General features: G+C 48.8%; 1 protein-coding gene across 1 annotated transcript; it reads right to left on the bottom strand.

Annotated features, from left to right (window-relative positions):
- Positions 1-1,063: 1,063 nt before the first annotated feature.
- PDPR (pyruvate dehydrogenase phosphatase regulatory subunit) lies at positions 1,064-20,769 on the bottom strand (the record flags this gene model as incomplete). The annotated part of the gene is made up of 17 exons (XM_084270079.1): positions 1,064-2,235; positions 3,091-3,273; positions 3,558-3,647; positions 4,254-4,348; positions 4,704-4,816; positions 6,117-6,265; positions 6,618-6,751; positions 6,828-6,983; positions 8,623-8,747; positions 10,204-10,396; positions 13,130-13,279; positions 14,622-14,739; positions 15,575-15,696; positions 16,700-16,863; positions 16,955-17,036; positions 18,460-18,593; positions 20,543-20,769. The coding sequence occupies 17 exons, from the start codon at positions 20,767-20,769 to the stop codon at positions 1,831-1,833; spliced, it is 2,640 nt and encodes an 879-aa protein (XP_084126205.1). The 3' UTR covers positions 1,064-1,830.
- Between the last annotated feature and the right edge of the window lie 111 nt (positions 20,770-20,880).

The raw sequence follows: 20,880 nt of genomic DNA, 5'->3' as shown, positions 1-20,880 counted from the left end.
TCACCTTTCATGCCTTGGGGCTTTTGCATGCTGAGAACATCTGGATCATGAACTGGCAGACCAAAAACTCAACTGAAGGCGTGACCTGAAGCCACCAAAGCAGCAGAAAGCAAACCTCAAACCAGAACCAAACAAGGCTTTGAGCTCATTCTACTGATACTGAAGAAGACAGTGCCCAGTCAGGTTGTACATCATTGAGAAAGCATTTGTCATGGCTAACAAGGCAGGCAGACATCAGCGCGAGGTCGTGCTGCAACTCCAGGCAGAGAGAAGCTGGAGCAGAGAGGCCAGGAGGAGCACTCAGGTGGCAGAGGCAGGAAAAACCTTTAACAGAGCTTTTTCAAGTAAATCAAGGGAGCCTTTGCTTTTGATTGTGCTCACATGGGAAGAAGAGGAAGACATAAACACGTGCAATACAATTCAGCATAATCCCTGCTTCTTCCCCACCAGTATCTGCATCAGTGTGGTTTGACACTTGGAAGAAGGGGTGAAGCCCAGCTCACTCTCCGGAGTATCTGTACGGGGAACCCAGTGGCCAAGAGCTTCACAGGATGAAACCAATTTCTAATCCCACTTCCTCCACCAAATCTCTTCACATGAGGTACTACCAAGAGAGCAAAGTAAGAAGTGCAACAGATTTGAGAAGCAAAAGAGAAGCCAACTTCTAGAGTCTGGTGGGAGCTGCTGAGATGCTCTCAGCCCCTGAAGAAAGCCCCAGCATCTCTTGCAACACTGCCAGGTCAGAAGTGCTGGGGCTGTTCCTCAGCTGAAAGCACGAGAGCTTTTCCCCTCCAGCTGCTCAAGTTCCCCAAACAAACACACGTTTTACACCAAACTCACATTTGCTGAATGAACTTTGCCAGGGGAACTCAATCAAGTCATGTAAGCAAAAGGAAGTCAAAGAAAAACTCCAGAGACTCTACACTGAGTGGCTGAAACAGCAGCAGCACGCCAGCCTGGCTATGAAACACTAACATCTGCCCTTGATCCACATCAGGGTTTTTCCTAATAACCCCCCAAACCGATCCCATTCCTTTACAGAAGTGAAACACACAGGTTGATCTTCGATTATATTTATAGAAGGCCATTTAGTTTCAGCTACCCCCCTGCCAAAAAAAAAAAGACCCTGACCAGTCATAACACCCCCAAACTTACTGTCACCTCAATGATCTGATGATGAGATCTACCTACCGGATTCCCTGACAGGGAAAAATAAAATGAATTGGTGGACAAACAGGGGTGGTGATGGGCTGGGCTGTCCCAAAACCTGCCTCTTGGCCGCTGCTCACACACCGCTCTGTCTCGTGCCAGTGAGGTAGCTGATCGTTCTATTGCTGTGTGCATCGACGCACCGAGCCCTCCACGGCGCGACACGCGGGTGAAGTCACAGCGTTCATCTGAACCGCAGGCGGCAAATACCTGCCGTCCCGTGCCTGGCGCTGGAGAGGAGAGAGGGAGGGTGTAGTCCTCAGGGAGAGGGTGGTTGGGGTGGGTGGGTTATCCAAAGCTGTCCTGTCACCGTAACGCTCGGGTCTCTGGTGCGGTTCCCAGGGATGGCAGGATGCAGGCTCAGCACTGTGCTTCAACCATGGGGGCACAGGGCCTGGCAGGCAAAGGGCTTGAGGAAGGAGACACAATGGGATGGGGAGGAGCTTGAAAATGGAAGTTTTAAAATATACAAAATGTAAGACACCGGAAAAAGTTTAAAAGTTGCCAGACAAGACAGGAAAAGGGAAAAAAATAATAATATATGGGATGAGGAGAGAGGACTGGAAGATGGCGGCAGAAGATTCCAGCTTGGGAAAAGGAGCAGGTCAGGTCTAGTCAGCGCTACTCCCTCTGGTAGCCACTCAGTTCCACCTCATCCTTGCGGCGCCGGTGCGTGAAGAGGGAGCTGAAGGGGTAGAGCTTGGCTTTGGCCTGGAAGCGCTGCCCAGCAATGTCGATCTCGTACTCGCCCTGGTTGATGAAGTCAGTTGTCACCACCAGCTCTTCTCCGGTCTTCTCATCAAAGTGCTGCACGAAGCCGAGGCAGACGTGGCGCTCCAGGGTGTAGCTGTAGGCACTGCTGGTGGTCTTGCCCACGTAGCGGCCGTTGCGGAAAATGGGTTCCCCCCACCAGGGCCAGAGGTCCGTGTCCGTGTCATGGTCCTCAAGTATGAACATGGTAAAGCGCTTGTACACACCGTTCTGCTTCTGCTCCAGCAGTGCTTCCTGGCCAACAAACTGCATTCCCTGGGGAGTAAAGGAAGCGTCAGCCGACGAAAGGAACGTGAACCATGGCAGCTGCTGAGTTTCAGCAGACAAGCTTAGCGACACGAGGGCAATTTGTGCTTGGAAGTCACGTCCCACCAAGACAGGCTGCTTCTACAGGCAAGGAACCCGAACAGAATCTGTTCCAGATGTTACAAGACACAAAAATATTCGGGAAGTGGCACTTTAAGATACTCAGTTCTAATCTACACTGTAGTGGAAATGTGTCACCATTCTGGCTCTGGGCATTTTTCTGGTTCCAGAAGTCTACCATGTCCTACAAAGCAGGAGGCACCCATAACACATGAAATGTGTGTCCCTAATCCCTCTATCCACCTTCCCTCATTTCATACAAGGCGTTTGCTTTGGCTCCTGCCAAGGTGGCAGCAGCGACAGGGATGGCACACACCTCTGCAACAAGCAGGATACAACTGCTTTATGTACCAATAAAGATGGAGAGCTCCCCTGTTTTAGTACAGAGGATACTGGTTTTTGGTGCCTGTCCTGAGTATTTCATTTCACTCAATGCCCCACGGGCTGGCTTTTGCTTTATCACACTGGGAAAACAGCTGGGAAAACATGAACTCTGAGCATCCAGAAGGTAGACCGCACCTTCGCTACACTGGATGTCACGTATGGGACGCTACGCAGATCGCTGGGAATGCTGCCCAGGAAGAAGGGAGACAGGATATTTTTCACATTCCTAGCACTTTTGTTGAAACACAAGACTACAGGTTATGGTTACATAGCGCACACGGCTCCGTCAAAACAAGAAATTACACATCTAACCACTTCAGTACCATGTTCCCACCCACCCCAGGGCAGGAGGGGGTCTACCTTTTCCAGCTTGACCTGGAACTCGCGTCCACACTCCATAGGAGTGGTAAAAGCATCCAGATCCTGGCCCCAAAACGCAAAGAACTTCTCAATGCGCAGGCTGCGGAGCGCGTAATACCCGGCGTTCCGAATCCCGTACTTCTGTCCCATGTTCATCACCTCGTTGTACACATGAAGGGCGTACTGCAAGGGAAGGGTGAAACACAGAGCTGCAGACTAACGCCACGAGAGAGAGAAACAGCAGCTACACACCACTGCAGAGGTAGGGTTAGGGTGCCCTGCCTGCGGAGGATGAGAGGTCTGCCGGGCTGGAATGCTGTACGGAGCAGGGAAACCCTGCCCGGCGCCTGCAGGCAGCTTTCATAGGGCACAGGCCAGAGGTTTCATTACGAGTCGACTCAGAAAGCGTTCCCAATTATGCATGCAGGCAACGGCGTTAATTAGCCAAGGGTACAGTGTTCTCTTACCTCTATGGGGATATACAGCATGAATCCAGGTTCTCCCGTGTGAGTGATGCTCATCACGCGGATGCCGTTAGCGTAGCCCACGCTCATCTCCTGCAGAATCAGAGCGGGGGGAGCAGAAATCACCCAGACTGGAACACAGCACAGAGAGGCAGGAGGAGCACAGCGCCTAACGCAAACCGCAACGGCCAGCCCTCTACCCCTCAGCACCATTCACCACCGGCATGTACCCACAATGGATTTCAACTAAAAAAATTCAAATAGTGACTGCACATAATCCAGAGTTCTTAACTGCTTTGGGACACCTGGAACTAGGTCAGGACATGGGCTTGTATTCTAGAGACACAATGGAAGTTGAATAACAGCTATCTGCCCAGGCTTCTAACGTGATGGAAGACAATGCTGCCCATGTCACCGATCCAGCTGCACCTCGGGCAGGGAAACAGGCCAAGATATCAAATGGTACTGAGCCTGTGGTGAGCAGAACACTGAAAACAGATGCATGTTCACCTAGGTACTTAGCAAGCAGCACCCAAAGAGAAGCAGTGAAAGCAAGCCTAATGAGTTCATTACCAGCTGCAGTAACACTGGATGTAAAGCTGAACTCCCTTCAAACTACCCAAAGTGTAGTTCTCCCCCTCTTTCCACACACACTTCGAAAAACCTGGCAGGGTAAGGAGGAAGGAAGCGGTCACTCACCTTGCAGAAGAGAGAGGGGAAGTGTTCTGGGGTTATCGGGGCATATGACAGCTCTGACAAGACATCGACAGCGCGGGGGCCGATCAGATTGAGAGCTGGAGAGGGGAAGGTAACAGCACTGGGGTGAAACGGGGCGAGTCTTGCCCAGTGTCCAACTTGCACATACACACACCCCGATTTCTCAAGTCTTAGTGCTTATTGAACTAACAGGTATGTTTATATTTAAGAACAGAGGAAAGAGCCATCAAACTCTCTCTCTCTGGACAGTCCACAGGAAAGGAGAGCTGCCTCCCAGCTCATCAGCAGGTAGTCTCTGACTACTTGTTGTCTTCATCCAACCCTTTGGAAAGGACACCCAGTCACTGCTCTAGACACCTCAAACAATAAATATGCATGCAGCAGCAGAAGACACTGGCTGTACAAAGAAGTTGGCTTTTGGTGGTTACTTACCCGTGTACTTCCAGGTCACATCTTCCATGGTGATGTTGCTGTCGTCAGGCAAGCGGTTCTTCAGCCAGGCCCAGCAGTGGACTTGTTGGTCAGTTGGGGAAATCATGAAGAAGCTGGAAAATTGAAAGCGAGATACAATGAACAGACAGCAATGAGATGATTCAGTTTCTTCTTTGTCCACCAACTAGTGGAGCCATTCAGCAGCTTCCAAGCTAGCAGGAGACCGAGACAAGCTGGTCTGTGAAAGCCCCAGCAGAAGTCTCTGGCTTGATGCCATTTCGTTTGTCAGGCCAAGAAAGCCCAGCCCTCAAGCACCAGCAGCATGCTTGTCTGGTGACAAGAAGCAACCAGGAGCAGGACACAGTTCCACAGAAGGTTCACAGAGCTATCTCAGAAGTCATTCTGCAGAAGGTTCACACAAGCTCTTCCCCACCAGCGATTCCCTCTGCTCCGACAGTCAGGAGAGCATGTGGTGCACATGGCCACTTCTTGCTTCAGCACAAGCCCTTTCACACACAATGGTGCTTATTATTAACCGGGTCTAAAGACAGAGCCCCACTTGATATGTGGAAATGAGCTACTTGTGGTGCAACTGCGAGTTAGAGTACATTATTGACAAGGGTAACATCTGCAGCAATGACTGGGCAAGGAGGATTGCTGCTGGGCTCACACAGAGAAGGACAATGCTTTTAAGCAATGCGTGAATGCAGATAGAAGAGGGAGAGAAGGAAAAGCTGTTTCCAATTGAAAGAGCAGCAAAGAAGAATGCTTTCACACCAACACAACGAAAGAACGCATGGAGATGGGTCTGGAGACAGAAACCCAACAGGCAGCTGGGACGTGCCCATTAAAATGTTTCAAAATGAGAAGGCTGGGGTTTTCTTTTTAATTAAATGCCAAAGAGAGCCCAAACTTTCAGAATCTGCGGATGAGATCCTGTCATCGTGTCAGTTTGCACCAGAGAGCACGGAAAAGAATCATCGGAGCGCGCAGAGCTGAGAATGAGAGTAACCAACACAGCACTGCAAGTTGGAATAATCAGGAAGTAGCATTCTGAGCACGGTGCCCCAACGAGGAACTGTTGGGTTTGCACTTCAGGTGGTTAATGAACTCCAGCGACTGCTGAAAACAATCTAAGTTCAACATCTGAAGAAGTTAAACATCTTCAGCTGAGAAGCTCAATGTCTGAAGGCCTAATGTTTTGGAGGAATCTAAAGTCCCAGAAAAAGGCACATTTCCCCCAATATTCATAAATTCAGGGGCTCCCTCTCATTCCAGTTACTGAATTAGGAATGTAAGTGGAGAATCATGACCTTTTTCTTTGTAGTGATTGGGAAAAGAAAAGTTTAAAGGGTTCTTAAAAGGCTGACCCACCTGAAGGGAGACAGATCGAGATGCTGTGTGCATACTGACCTGCGTTTGCTCAGTCGTGCTATGCTGCAGTCATTCTCATAACCTCCTTTCTCGTTAAGCATGCCTGTATGCACAACATGCCCAACTGGCACATCCAGGTCATTGGAGAAGAGATACTGCAGACTCTCCAGGGCCTGGTCGCCTGTGGACTACAGGAATCGAAAGGGAGAGAAAGTCAGACAAACCAGCTGAGCAGTGCAAATCCACTGGGGCAGTTTAAGATCACATCAACGTCCTGGCCTAATTTTTTCTCAATTGGTACCACTAGTGTCACCAGTGTCTGGAGTGTAATGGGATCCAGCAGTGACACGGTGCTGGAGGTCATATTCTATTTATAGACTAAGCTGGTATTTCTGGAAACAAAAGTGACCTAATGCTGAATATCGTGGTACAGCCTGAATTTGGGCACCCAGCTCGACCTCTCCTCAACAGGACACACAGAAAACAAAAGGCCTTGCCCTGCCTTGCCAGGGCAGCCTTTGTCACCTCCCAGGTACTTACACTGATTTCAAACTTTGTGAAAGACGACATGTCGATGACACAAACCGCTTCCTTACAGCACTTGACTTCGGAACCCACGATATCAAACCAGTCTGGTTTGTAAAAGGTTTTGCTCTGACCCAGATCCAGCAGATCTAAAGGAGAATCAATGGCACGAGTCAGGAGCCAGCTCAGAAGGGATTCACTAGGCAGAGGAAAACACGATCTCACCGTTCCCAGGTGGGACGAAATACTTGACTCTCTCAAAGCCGTGCTTCTCCATCCACCTCGCGCCCTGCGCATCCAGCCGGTCGTACAGCGGGGACGTACGCAGCTGCCTGCCGGTCTGGAAGTCCCAGCGGGGAACCTTCAGGTCACACATGAGGGCTGAAACGGTCACAGAGATCCACGATTAGGTAAAGCAGTCACCTAAAATTTCCTCCCAGGTTATCAGAAAGCACATTAATATACCTGAGCCTGCGATAGAATTCCCTCAAAACAGCTCCAACCTTCCTTTTCAGGGGTTGTGAATCAGCAAATCTGTTTTCATCTGGTTACAGCCATTCAAAATCAGAGTAACAATATTTGTGCAGAACACTTCTATCTATAGATGCTTGCGGCCTCATGACAATACTGTCAAGATAACCAGAGCTCTATTTTTCACAATGTCCTGCTGACTAGCATTCATTATGCCCGATTCTTCCCTGACAGCGCATTGTATCAGACACTTATCACCCTGACAATACTAATGCTGGGGTAGGCAGCCCATAGCTACAAGGATCATCTAATTTACAGTCTTAAATATCGGCAGTTCAGCCTCTTCTAGTTACTGAAGCTTTTCCAAGTGCCTCCTGTACCTTTTCAGTCGATACAGAATATTCCTGTTCAGAAAACAGGTTACCCTAATAAATATTTAGCATCCTCACTGGCCCCCACTGGGGAGTAATAACTCCCAGATGCTTGAAAGCTTCTTTATAAATGCTGAGTTTCTGGGTAGGTTATAAACCACTTAAAACCAAAGACTGTTTCTTACTGAATACTGCATTGATTTTGCCTCACAGCTAAGGATTTAATGATTTCTTTGGCCTTATCGGGTGTTGGTACTCCTGAAAGAGTAGGTGGAGGGGAAAAAAATGATTCAAAAGGGGACATAACACTGCAGAATCAGAATATAGTGTTTATCTTTTAAAAACCAGAGTGATTTGGCAGCTATCAGAATCGAGATTTGCATTGGAAAACGACTGCAGGAAAATGCCAAGAGTAGAAAGTGATTTTTCTGAGAGGAAGGTTGAAGCACAAGGTTTGTATTTCCCGGATACGGCCGGGCTAAGAGGTTTACCCAGCTTCTCTGCTTTCACCCAAAACTCGTGGTTTTGGTTTAAATCAGTATTCAAATAATCACTCCTGCTTTGCAATTTGTGGAGCACTTCATAGGTCTGACTTGAGAAGAAGTTGTCCAGTTATCTGAGGACAGATAACCAAACAATAGGAGGAAACTAAGTACGGCCATGGACAGGAACGATGGCATCTCAAATCTCTGCTGCGAGGTATTTATCACAGACTTTGACAGAAGAAAGCAGAATACTTCTAGGAAGACTTCCTGAATGATGTGAGATAACTGGCTCACACACTCCTAAGCTGGAGGTGAGGGCACTGTAACAGCATGCAAAGAATAACAGGGTTGGAGGTAGGGTAACATGCCCAGTTAGGACCTTGGGATCATTTTATCAGGCTGGAGTCCTACAAAGATACACCAAACGTCCCCATATCAGAAGCAAAGCACAGAAATGGGAGTGAGCACGGTACCAACAGCGTTTTTCTTTACAAAACATTAACAAGAGCCCTGCTAATGCAAAACCAAAACCCCGACCATCCTTTCCTTTCTCCTGGGAGGAGGCTGTGTTGCCACAAAGGAGGCCAGGAAGAAAGAAAATAGCTCTGGGAGTGATGACAGAAGAGAGATGGTGCAGCAAAGAGGAAAATCTTGGACATCCTGGGCAGCATTGAATGCAGAGACCTCACTTACGCATTACTTCCATCACACGGTGACGGAGAAAAGTGCGACTGCTCTGAAGGCTACCGAAACGTTTCAAATCCAGAGGCCAGACGTTTTCAGATGGATACCCATTTACCATCCACTCTGCCAGGTACCTGTCAGAAGAAGTAGAGAAAGACTGAGATATCAGTCCGGGTCTCAGGGGAAAAAGCCTAGCTTTGGAGTCAGAATAAAGGCAATTTGGACACGAGAACTTCTTGCAGTAGGGAGTGAGAAAACAACTAACTCAGTACTCTAGATACTAGCAGAATCTGGAAGGTTTCCCTTTACAAACCCCATCCACCAGATTTCACAGTGATTGATTTCTCATTAGGACGAAACACTGGCAGCGGGAAGGACATGTGGTAAACAAAGCCAGAACCTGGGACAGGCAGCTTGGCTGACGCTGCGTTGGGTCTTTGGGCTCCACTACTACAGGAGGTGCAGAGTACGTTTAGGTTGGAGTTAGGAGGCTGCTTTGTCCTTGTCCGCTCCCTGGCGCAGGCTCAGCCTCGAGCAGTGAGCGACGGCGCTCGTTTCAGCACGAGGTGCTCGCTGGAGCAGCGAAGGAGGAAGGCGTGCTCCAGAGCTGAAGGACAAAGGTGCAAGCAGACACGTCTGTTTGCAGGCAGCAAACAGAAAAACGAAGGGGTTTGAGACTGATCCTCAGCAGTTACATCAACAAGCCAGGCTTATCTTGAGGCTGTAGCAACAAACGGACAAGTAGTGGAAATTATTTGGATTCTCAGAGAACCCCACCACAAAGATTCTCTGTATTTTGTATGACCAGAACCAATAACCAGGAGTCGCTTCCTGGTGAGTTAAATTATTAGGCAATGGCCAGAGGCCAGTGGAGACACGTGCAGACACTACATCTGCCATGAAAAAGGAGCAGGCTGTGCAGAAGGCCGTATGGCAGAAGGGATGCTGGGCTGCCAAAACCAAACGGCAATCAAGAGGGAGCGATGACGATTCTGCAAGCAACTCTGCTGCTGGGATCAAAGCATTTGCACTAACATGGGAACTGGGTTTTACTGGGAAATGATTCCACCCCTGGCTCACTGGCAGAGGACAGTCTTCCACAGTACTGGCAGCAAGCAGCATCGTGTATGTGGTGCTTCGTCTGCCGGTGACACTCTGCTTTCAGAGAGCATTAACTGCTGCGTCAACTCGAATGTTCTGAGGACTTCACTCAGAGAATAAATTGTGGGGAATCATGAGGGGACGTATGCTTTGCTAAGCTTTTATCTCTTCCTGGGATATAACACTGAACCAGTTAGCTCTAGGGAAGCTTACTGGATCCCCAGCAGGCTGCTTATCACAGAGGTGCAATGCCCACGGAGGGGTGTGCAGGACAGGAGGAGACCCCACCACTGATTTGGAATACACAGGGGAGAGCCCAACCAGAACACAACAACTGTTCCTCTCCTCCGCTCAGGTTCAAATGAAAGAGGAGCCTTTGCCAGAGACAAGGTGACAAATACCGACCAGAACATTCTACACAGAAGGATGACCTGAGCAGTCTCTTGGTTAAAACCCAACTTAGACGTGTAAGAGTGATAAAGCACTTACTTGCCTGCTCCCCCACCATATGAGATACCAGCCGAGTTCATGCCGGCCAGGACGAAGTAGCCCCGCACGGTGGGCGACTCTCCCATGACACATCGCATGTCTGGCGTGAAGGACTCCGGGCAATTCACTAGCTGCATGATCTGCAGAGCCTCCAAATCCGGCATCCTGCGCAGAAGGGCACTCAGAAGGGGCTCTAGGAACCAAGACAAAGGGAAAAAACAAGACAAAGAGTCACAGCCTTCAGTCTCGATGCGTTTAAGCTGCTTCACCTCCAAGCTGGACAGCACGACAGAGGCACGTTGTTATCTAACAGGTGGGAACTGCATTGACACAAGGTGTCAATGGTCATGGGATAAACCCTTTTCCCTGCTGGAATCAAACTACTTGAACTGGATCACACGGCATACCCTGCGAGCAGCCACATCGATCCAGACCAAGAGCTCAGCGTTGCTCTCAACAGTGCAAGAGCATGTTCAGTTTTGTTAGGGAAAGCAATAGAAAAGGCACCAAGCAGGTACCTAGCAAGGGGTAAGAACAGGCAAATCTTTACAGGACTCTTGTCCCACATACTCTGCCAGCCTCAACCTATCACCAGCTCAGGGGATTTCCTAAAAACCTGCTACGTTTTCCCTACTGAGTAACCCCCAAATCCATTTCTCTTCTAGGTACTTGACCAGACTTCTCCAAACTCATGGAAACACCCTACGGACACTGACATGGAGTTCCACCTGTTTAGTACTTGTTGCTGAGGAACCCCCTCTTTTTGTTTTGCAACTCACACTCTGTTAACCTTCATGATGCCTCCCGGTTGGTGTAACAGAAGAACCAGTGAGCAGGAGATCCCTATCTACCCTACCCATCTCGTTCAAGATTTCACAGACTCCAGTTTATTTCCTTCCTGTCATCTCTTTCTCCCAGCCTGCTCCAGTCATTCCTCGCTTGAAAACTGGTCCAAGCTTTGGTCAGCCTCTTGCTGCTCTTCCACTGGGCCTTATCATATGATACCCTCTGGAGACAATCTCCTCTAGAACAACCACCACTATTCAGCAAACCCAGGGTTCAGTGTTGCATATGGACTGTGTTTTCTGCTCCTTTCCAAGTAACTCCTAACCTGCCTTTTGCTCTGACTGCTACTGAGCCAATTGTCTTGACTGAACTAACGCAACCCCAAGGTCAGGCTGAAGCCCATCGTTTTGTGTGGTGAAAATAAGATCAACCCTCCCCCTGCCTCCTCCCTCCCCCCTGCACTTGCATCACTTCACATTTATCTTCATTGAATTTCCTGGCCATTTCATTGCCCAGTCACGCTGGAAAGCGCCTCGGGGAATTCTTCTGAGCCTGACATTTGAGAGCATTAATAAAGGGATAAGCTATCTACTTTGGGTTTCCAGTCCAGAAGCTTCCCCTGCATCGTACTCCAGATAAAAGCCCTCAGGACTCAGCACTAACAACACTCCTCAGCTCCACACATGAGCAGTGAAATCACCAGATTTCACATTGCTTAAGAAGCTACACACAGAAGCAGCCTGAGCCGCTCCCTCCCCCTCCTCTCTCAGCATCAGCATTCAGAGTGAGAGCCTACAGTTACAGGCCTCTTCCTTATCGATGAGAAGCGGGATCGGCGTTAGATCTGTTCTCCAACCCAACGTGTCGGTAACCACACGGACTCAAAAGTTGTTCCAACAAGAGAGCTCAAAGCAGTAACGTGAGAGCTCAAACCACAGGAACTGCAGCCCCAGCAAAGGATCAAATGCTGGCTGAGTGAGCTCTGACTCTGCTCAGCCGTTCGGTGTGTTTGAACTGATGAAAAGAGGGACATGGCGTGCCGGCGGCTTCCGAAACTCCGACAATTTGCGGGTGCCAGCAAGCAGCGCCCTGTCATTTCAGCAGTACCTAGAAACCCACAAAGGAAGTGGGTGCAGAGCTCGAGCAACTCATTAGTGAAGTTAATACCTGCAGGCATCTAGAGATCTAAAAAGCCTTCGGTGTATGCCAGCACAAAGCTGCACCCCATCCTGGCTCCACCCCCGGAGTTTCAACTTTCATGGTATTAATAGGGTATCTCAGAGAAATGAAAGCAAAATGAACCCATTTAACCAGGGGAGTAGCTGGAAGAACACACTATGGTTGCAGAAAGGAGTCTGCAAAAGCTGGTCCGTGACTAGAGTCATAGAGGGAGCCATGCACATTCCCAAGGGACACACAGCTCTGACGCAAAGCGAAAGGGGATCCCTGAAGAAAGGGCAGATTTGAAGATGAGAAGGGACACCCAGCCTTCCCAGGCAGAAAAGAGGGGGAAAAAAAGGAGGGGGACTCATAGACCACACTGTGCTCGTTCCCACAAAGAGCCCTGCACAGAAAGGTACGTAGAGAACATAAAAATGGAATCAAATAAAATGGCAAGAGAAAGACACGACACTTGGAACATAATAAACCACCACTGTCAGGGGTGGGATGAAGTCCAGGAAGCAACACCACCAAATTCTGTCCACAAAGCAATGCACCAATGGAAATGCACCTGGCAGCCCCTGCTGAAGAGAGCTGCAGAAACCAAATAGCACGGCTGCGTGGCAGGTCAGCAGCGTCACGAGCGGAGCAGCATGTGGCACTGACAGTCACAAAATCAAAGGGAACAGAAGAAGAGTGCTGGGAAGTTTACCTTGCTGCACTAGAGGGAATTCATATCTGCTGAGGGTCATGGGGTGTTTTTAAGTGCTGCTCTGGTATCACTGCAGTAAAAGGGGGTTTACCCAAATTACAGACAAATGGAGAGATGAATTAATGTGAGAGAAGGTTCAGCTCTCCCACACTGCTCAGGAAAAGGCACATGTGCTGGCTGGTCAACAACAACCCGTGGTGATGCCAGCTCTGCCTTCTGCTGAAGCCCCATGTTTCACTGCTGTGGGATCCTTCCTCCCCAACATACCAAAATGATCCCAGTCCTCCTGAAGGTTCTGAATCTCCAGCTGGTTGCGTCCCTCTGTGAAGAGAGGTTTGGGGTTTTTCTCAAAGCCTCCCGAGAGGATGCCACCTTGCCAGTTGCGGATGTAGATCCTGCCATCGGGGTCTATGATAGCTGCAGAGGAAAGAAGAGAGGTGGGAAGTGAGAGAAGGGGTAACTACCTCAGGCTGCTGTTCCACAAGCACCAACAACGGGGTCTGGTGACGGGCTGGGCCAACCTCACAGCCCCGTGACAGGAGAAGGGACAGTCTCAGCCCCAAAACCCCACACTTTCACACCTCTTCTGCTTCTCACGTGACTCACTGGTAAACCAGGTTAGATTACTAAACCCACATTAACTCCCATGTGCATGTTGACTTTGGGGCAGCACTGCAGGCTGAGTCAAACCTGAACAGCACCCAAGCCAGCAGGACAGCATTACCAGGAGTGGGAGGATGTGAGGGAGTTGGATTCCTCGTGGCACCCATCAGCAAATATACTGGCCTAGTTCCACCCAAACTGCACCCAAAATCAGACCTTCCACCAAGACACAGCCCACCCCTCCTCCTCTTTCTTTTCCTTGATTAAGAACAGACAGTTTTAATGGGGGACGTGTCACTGACCCAGTCTGCTGCAGGCCACCAGCACAAGGAAGGTGGGCAGCTCTGGGGTGAGGACAAAGCAGTCAGGTCTGGATGCTTCTTCCCCTGGTAGTGCCAACTTGAAGCGTTTATGATACTCCACCTGACATGCCTCATAGCAGTTTTTCCAGGTACAGAAAAGCTGTGAATATCTATCTGTGTGTGTTTGTAAACATATATGTATTTTTTTTCATTACTCAGACAAGTAAACGTGAAGCACTCTGGTCTGAGTGCTGAATTCTCTGCAGAGTAAACACACTGCTCACTAGAAGTAGAAACTCTTCCTAACAGCTGAGAGTAAACAAGCAAAGTTTTCTACTTCCCAACCACAGTTTTCAAGCACAAGGGCTTTTCTTTGAGAGAGCCAAAAGCCAGAACACGGAGGAGGAGCGATTACCTCAAGTGTTTGGTTGCCCCTACGGCTCATAGACATGTAAATGCCATTGTAAAGCCTTAGCTTCGGTTGGAGGAAAGGAATAGATGGGCCATTTGGGGACAGCAGCCTGCAAGGAAAACACAGTGCCGAGGCTAGCACCCTCTCCAGACCGCAGCCACAACAGTCCAAGTCTCAGACACACCAACTAGAGAAGCTAGAGCCGAGGTCATTCTCCTGCTAAGCTGCCCGAGTCTGACAATCAATCTCCACAGGGAAAGCTTTCCCAAGAGTATGGAAGGAGAAAGAGGCTACTCAGAGCAATTCAGCTAGAACATGCTTCACACTCCCCAACGAGCTGAGAACCGACAGCCCCTCACTGGCCTTTCTCTCAGAAACATTGTGGTGCCATGGAAAGGCAGACACAGCTCAAGACAAGTGAGGTGAGCTGAGGAATCCTTACTTGGTAAGGTGCTTGCCAGAGGTTCCTTCAAAGGATGTGTCAGGAGGTAGAAGTGTTCGCAGGCATGGAGTGGGATATTGACTGCTTCCTCCCCAGAGTGGCCCAGCTCATAGGCCCACTGCAATTAAAAACTGTGTCAGAATGTGACAGAAGAAACCCATCTCTCACTTAAAAAAGGCAGGACAAAAGCACACATCTTCTCTGTGGGGTCGCTTTCCCAAAAGGCCAAGGAAGGTTTGGGTTTTTCCCCTAAATCTTCAACAGACACACTTTTTTCTCTCTTCGCTTAAAATCTGAACTGTTTAGGGCAACGGCTGTTTTCCTCCTGTATCATGTAAAAAAGTAGGGCCCTGACTCAAGCCTAAGAGGTATCAGCAGCTCATGATACAAAAGCAAAATAAGATCTGTACACCAAAGCTGACTTCCAGCCTCTAGAAGCACAGCAGGCTGGATTTCAGTGCCTGTGCTGCCAAGACCCCAGCATTAACAAGACAGCCAGCCCCAAGCTGAGGAACAGCAGCTGGTGAGTGTATTTTCAGACTGGTAAAAACATGACGCTAAGAAAGCCAACAAAAAAAGGTACTTTCAGTTCAGTGTATGTGTGAGAGAGAGGGAGAGGAAAGGAAAGGAAAGAGAGCACAACCCTTCCTGGCAGAAGGATGCACCCCCCAGGACAGAGGCCGTGGGCAGAGCTGTGCCAACAAGCTGCAGGGTGCTCCTCAGGGGGCTCACATCCAGCCCTTGGTGCCAAGCACTGCTTTCCCCCTACCCACTCCTGCTGTGCTAGGCAGCTGAGTAAGGTGACTTTGATCTACTCCAGTAAACCAAGCCAAGGCACAAACCTTATTAAAAAAAAAAACAAGGAAAAAGGAATAAAAGGGAAAAAACAACCCCCTGAGGAAAGTGCATGTGTTCTTAACTAAGGAAACAAAGAAAAATGTTAATAATTCTACCTGGCCAGCACAGTTGACGAAGTACTGGCATTGGATCTGTCCTCTGTCTGTCTCGACTCCAGTCACACGGCCCTTCTGGATTGAGACATGACTGACACTCGTCCGTTCGTGGATCTGGACACCTGGAGATGACATCAGGAAGTCAGTATACCACCAGGCTTCCTCCTAACGTGTCAGGCTGCTGGCACTCAACCCTTAAGCTCAGCCTAAGTGCTTATTTTCTCTTCAAGACAAAATTTCTATTCTTGACCCAGTCATTCTAAAGCGAAACCCCGTGATTTGCAAAACGTCACCCATCCCCTTTGTACATAATGACACGGCTGAGACTGTGAGGAGTTACAATGCTTTCCCCCATGCCACCCCAGTTATCACCAGCATGGAAGAAACCCCAATGCCACTCAGCTACTGATATCCTTCCATTCTGATTCCTGTATGCACCCACGTCTGCACTTTCGGATGCCAAGACCGGTTCTTTTATGGGAAATCATGAATTTTGTGACAAAACCCAATTAACGGTATACAAAATGAGCTGGATTGAGCAAAGACTGAGGGAGGCATCTTCCTAAGTAACTTTTTCCAATCTGATGGACTTTCATCCTTAATGACCTTCATCTCTGTTATCCTATCTATCCAACCTTTCTCCCGCTTCAGGACAACTCCCAAATTTGCCCAAGTGCTGGGCAAACAGCATTTATTGCTGCCCTTCCAAAGCCTAATGAAATCTTCCACAGGGACACAGTCCCACCTTTCCACTTGCAGGTAATCAAAACTCTTTCAAGGTGTAATTCTGAGCCAGGTCCTAGGAAGGACAGTTTTTATGATAAAAGGGTGGGGTTTTTTAATGATAAAGAGTGTGTGCTCATTCAGAGGAATAGATAAGCAGTAAGGACAACAAACTGCTGCTCGATCACAGGAGATCTGGCAAGATTCAGTATGTTAAAAAAAACCCAACAGCCTGGTTTCTGAGAAAAAATAGACTTTAAAGGATCCAAATCTTATAGAAATAACTGAGTTTGGGCCTTCAGTGCTCGGGATATCAGAAGAGAGGTGGAAGGTAATTTCCTTTACCAGAAAGAAGCTAGCTGTCATGCAGGAGAGCGCTCTACAGATGAAAAAACCTCGTACCGTTCCGTGAGGCAGCGGTTGCCAGAGCCAGACTCACATTGGCAGACGACACGAGCGCATCTTCTGGCACATACATGGCCCCCACAAGGTCATGGATGTTGATCAGTGGGTGGAGCCGTGCCACTTGGTTTGGGGTGATAATTTCACAAGGTATCCCCATTACACTGCCACAGAACACAAGGAAAACGCTGTCGTTAGTCTCATGGGAGAGCCGGTGCAAACCCAGAATCAGTCCTATGTCCTGCTTATACGTACTTCAGCGATGCAGCAATGCGTTTCAGAGAGATCAGTCGATCCTGGGTCTGAGCCAGCGACACAGAGCCTGTCTTCACGTACCCTGTGACAATGACCAAAGTCAAATCGGATTTAGCTGGGATCCTGAAGTCCTTTTAAACTCAGACCCATTCCTTTAACATAACTGCTGGACCCATTGCTCCCGCTGCTGCCTGGAAATCCCAGATCCCCAAATAGCTTTAAGGACTTATCAGCCAGTAATTAAAAACTGCATTAATCAACTTTTCTGAAGCAGACATTTAATTCTGACTCGTGTTTCAACTCTTTTTGCTTTGTTTGCTCATGTTTGCAAAAAATGTTAAACTTTGTGCATGGCACGTGTCGTGGTTTTACCACGGCTGAGAGCAGAGATCCACACAGCTGTCTGCTCCTTAAAGGAGAAGAGCAGGGGAAGAGGGAAGGGGGGGGTGAGAGGCAAGGGAAGGGAAAAGGAAGGGGCAAATAACCCCAAAACCAAGAAACCAAAGGCCCGTGGGTTGGGATAAGGATAGTTTACTAAGATAACAGAAAGATAAAATATAACAATGCTAACAGGACTTTAGAGCAAAAAATATATGAAGCTGTTGCTACCCAATGCAGTTTCTCACTGAACCCACAGCTCAGGCCGTGCCACCCAGAGCCGTCCCAGAACCCGACTGTCCCCCGACAACCGCCCGTCCCGGAGCCGCCCCGTTCCTCCTCCCATCAGCCCCCCGTTGAACTGAGCAGGATGTAATTGGCAGGGAATACTCTCTTCGGTCAGTTTGGGTCACCTGTCCTGGTTTCGCCCCTCCTTTCTCATGAATAGAGAAATATGAAGAGCTGAGAAAGTCCTTGACTGTCTGACAGCAACTAAAACCATCAGGGTGTTATCAGCACTGCTGTCATTGTAACACCCAAACACAGCATTCCATCTGCTGCTACAAATGAAGTTAACTCCATCCTGACTGAAACCAGGACAGTACCTACTAAGAGAGGGAGGTTACTGCCCAAAAAAGTCATCTAGTAACTACTCAGAAGACTAAAAACTTCACAGGTAACTGCTGATACATTGTAACTCCACTACCTGCAATACATTAATTAATGCTAATCTTAATTACAGGCAGTTAATAACTTCTTTTGAGTCACAAAATCCCAACGTCAGAAAAGACCTTTGAGATCATCCAGTCCAACCATACCCATCCTCTACTAACCCACACCCCAGAGCACCTCATCTGCCTGTCTTTTAAATACACCCGGGGCGGTGACTCCCCCCTCCCTGGGCAGCCTGTCTCAAGAGCCCTTTGGGGAAGGATCTTTCCCTAATGTCTGATCTGACCCTGCCCTGGAGCAGCTCGAGCCCATTCCCCTTCATCCCATCACCCATCACTTGGGTGAAGACAAGGTACATCTGATGAATATCACAAGCCCTTGTCAGCAGGAATCTTCCTGTGACCAAAGCTGGATGTGGTTTCCCCAAGCTGATTCAACGACTGTGCTTTTGGTACCTGTTTTCACTCCGGTCTCTTGTTCCAGCTGCTGGTAGAGCTTGTTTGAATAGTCTGCCATCTTCAGCTCTACGGCCGCGTGCCTGGCCGTGCTCACGATGCCAGCGCAGAAGCGAGTGGTGCCAGCTGCCAATCTGCAGGAGAAGTTGTGAGGAAGATCTCACCCAGCTGGGAGGTGAGCACCCCCCAAACGTTATCAGACCAAAAGCTGACGCAGGGACAACCCAACCTCTAGAACACTTTTCCGTTAGCTCACTGCTGAAACCATGTTGCATTCCAAAACCACTTGTCTTCAGTTAGTCCTAAACACTGGCATTTTCCAAAGAAACCACTTTAAAATAATAACTAGCTTATGCTTAAGTCCTCCTGCATACCTGATATTCGCTCTCCAAAGCAGGATTTCTCTCAAATGAAAATTAATTCAGATTCAAGTCCTGTTCTCACTGTAAGCTGCACAGATGTCAGTCCCTCTCACCGTGCAGCAAGTGCCACGCAGAGGTACATGTATTTCTTGTCCCTTTTAAAATCTCCCCTTTTTTTTTAGGCTTTTGGCCTAAGACACCCACATTCTCTCATCAGAAATTCAACCTAACAATCAGCTGACTTCTTTTTGTTACATCCCTACTCAATCACAACCTGAACAGCTGAAGCATGGTGTCACCGTGCCACACTCACACGAGACATTTCTGCTAAGGCAATGGTTGTCTTCTTCCCTGTGTGCACATGTGGACTGAGTTTGTACAGCACCTAACTCAAAGGAGATCTGTAAGGGGATATTCATACCTCACTCTGGGCTAGAAACAATCATGTTTCCTGACAAACTAAGCCTAAGCAGCTAATTTTGCTCGGAAGGACACTGCCCACAATCTCCTCTCTTTGAAATGACAAAGAACTCAACACTATCTGCTTCCCAGGCGAGCAAAGTCAAGGAGCCACAGCTAATTATTCCCTAAAGTAGCAGCAGAGGAGCAGCTCTGACCCAGCTGGTAAATATTCTCAGTCCAGCACCTATTCAGGGTGAGAAAAGCCACTGCGATAAACACCTCCTCAAACACCCCCAAGCCTGCACTGAAAAACCACAACTCCACCACGGAAACAGAGACCTAAACAACAGGTGAAGGCTGCACTGTTAACTCTCAACAGGCTCTACACGCCCTCTGCTGCAGGCCACAGATCTGACTCACCTATGAGGACACCAAGCCTCTGAATCACCCAAACTGCAGGGTTCTGAGCCTTACACAGCTGGGCACCAAATCCTGCACCAAACCACATCACCTGAGCCTTTCATCAGCTTATGGGTGATGTTCAGTGATGTCTGCTTGTAACCTCCCATGTCTCCTGCACCCCCTTTCTGAGCACTGCTGGTGTCATATCACTTTATACACCCATCACATCCTATTTCCAGGGAAGGCAAATAAGGGCCAGGAGATTTACGGATGTTTAGTTCTTAAAACACTGTTTTTTGCCAGCTGCATTGTGTTTCACGCGATTCCACGGGAGCAGATGGATGTCTCCTCAAGGAACTGCAATCTGTGGACAAGCTGCACCAGGGCAGAGCTCTCCTCACAGGAACTGCAGCTCATGGAGGACCCACGCTGAGCCCAGCGCTGACCATACCCCCCCATCATTCACCCGCTGTACTTCTAGGGTGGAGTTGGGTGGGTGCAGGAGCATGAGAAAAGAGAAGTGATGTTTTAATGCTTGGGTTTGGACTCTTGACTACTTGGGTCTATTTTAACTGGCAAAAAAATGAAATAATTCTCTTATTTTAAATTAACTGTCCCTGAGGCAAGCCTGCCTTGCCCACAGCAGTAACCAGTAAGGAATCTTTGCGTCTTTATCTTGATCCATGAGGTTTCTCAGCCTTTCTTACATTTCATGCTGAGGAGGGAGAGCGAGTGGCTGTGGGGGAGTGTGGTCCCTAACCAAGGCCAACCCACCAGAGCTGTGTGAGTCCACCCTGTGCTGGGGCAAAGCTCAGAATAAGCTTATTCCACGGGTCGAGTCCAGGCGAAGAGGTAGAAATAAGATACACGCACGCAGCTCCTGTCCTCCTTTGTTTTCTATCACCCAAACTCCTTACCTGCCCTGCTCAAGTAAGACTATATCCTTCCAACCCATCTTGGACAGGTGATACGCCACGGAGGTACCCATGATTCCACCACCACAGATGACAACCTGTGCCTGCGCCGGCAAGGAAACGGGGTGAGGTTCTGCTGTACTTGAGGTACTTCGCCGGCAGCAGGTTGTTCTTCTCCACTTCGGGTTAGCCGCCCGCCACCGGACATCTGAGAGTAGCCGCAGAAACATCCCAGCAGCTGTTTGTCTGTTTTCCTAAAGCACCACCTGGACGTGTCTGGGTGTTAACTGGGTACCACTCCTTCTAGGAAGGAAAAGATGAGAATGGCGTTAGGACTGATC

This window comes from Gallinula chloropus (genome assembly GCF_964237585.1).
Source record: "Gallinula chloropus genome assembly, chromosome: 13".
NCBI classification, from domain to species: Eukaryota; Metazoa; Chordata; class Aves; order Gruiformes; family Rallidae; genus Gallinula; species Gallinula chloropus.
Note: the sequence above shows the minus strand (reverse complement) of the source record. Positions and strands in the feature narration are given on the sequence as shown.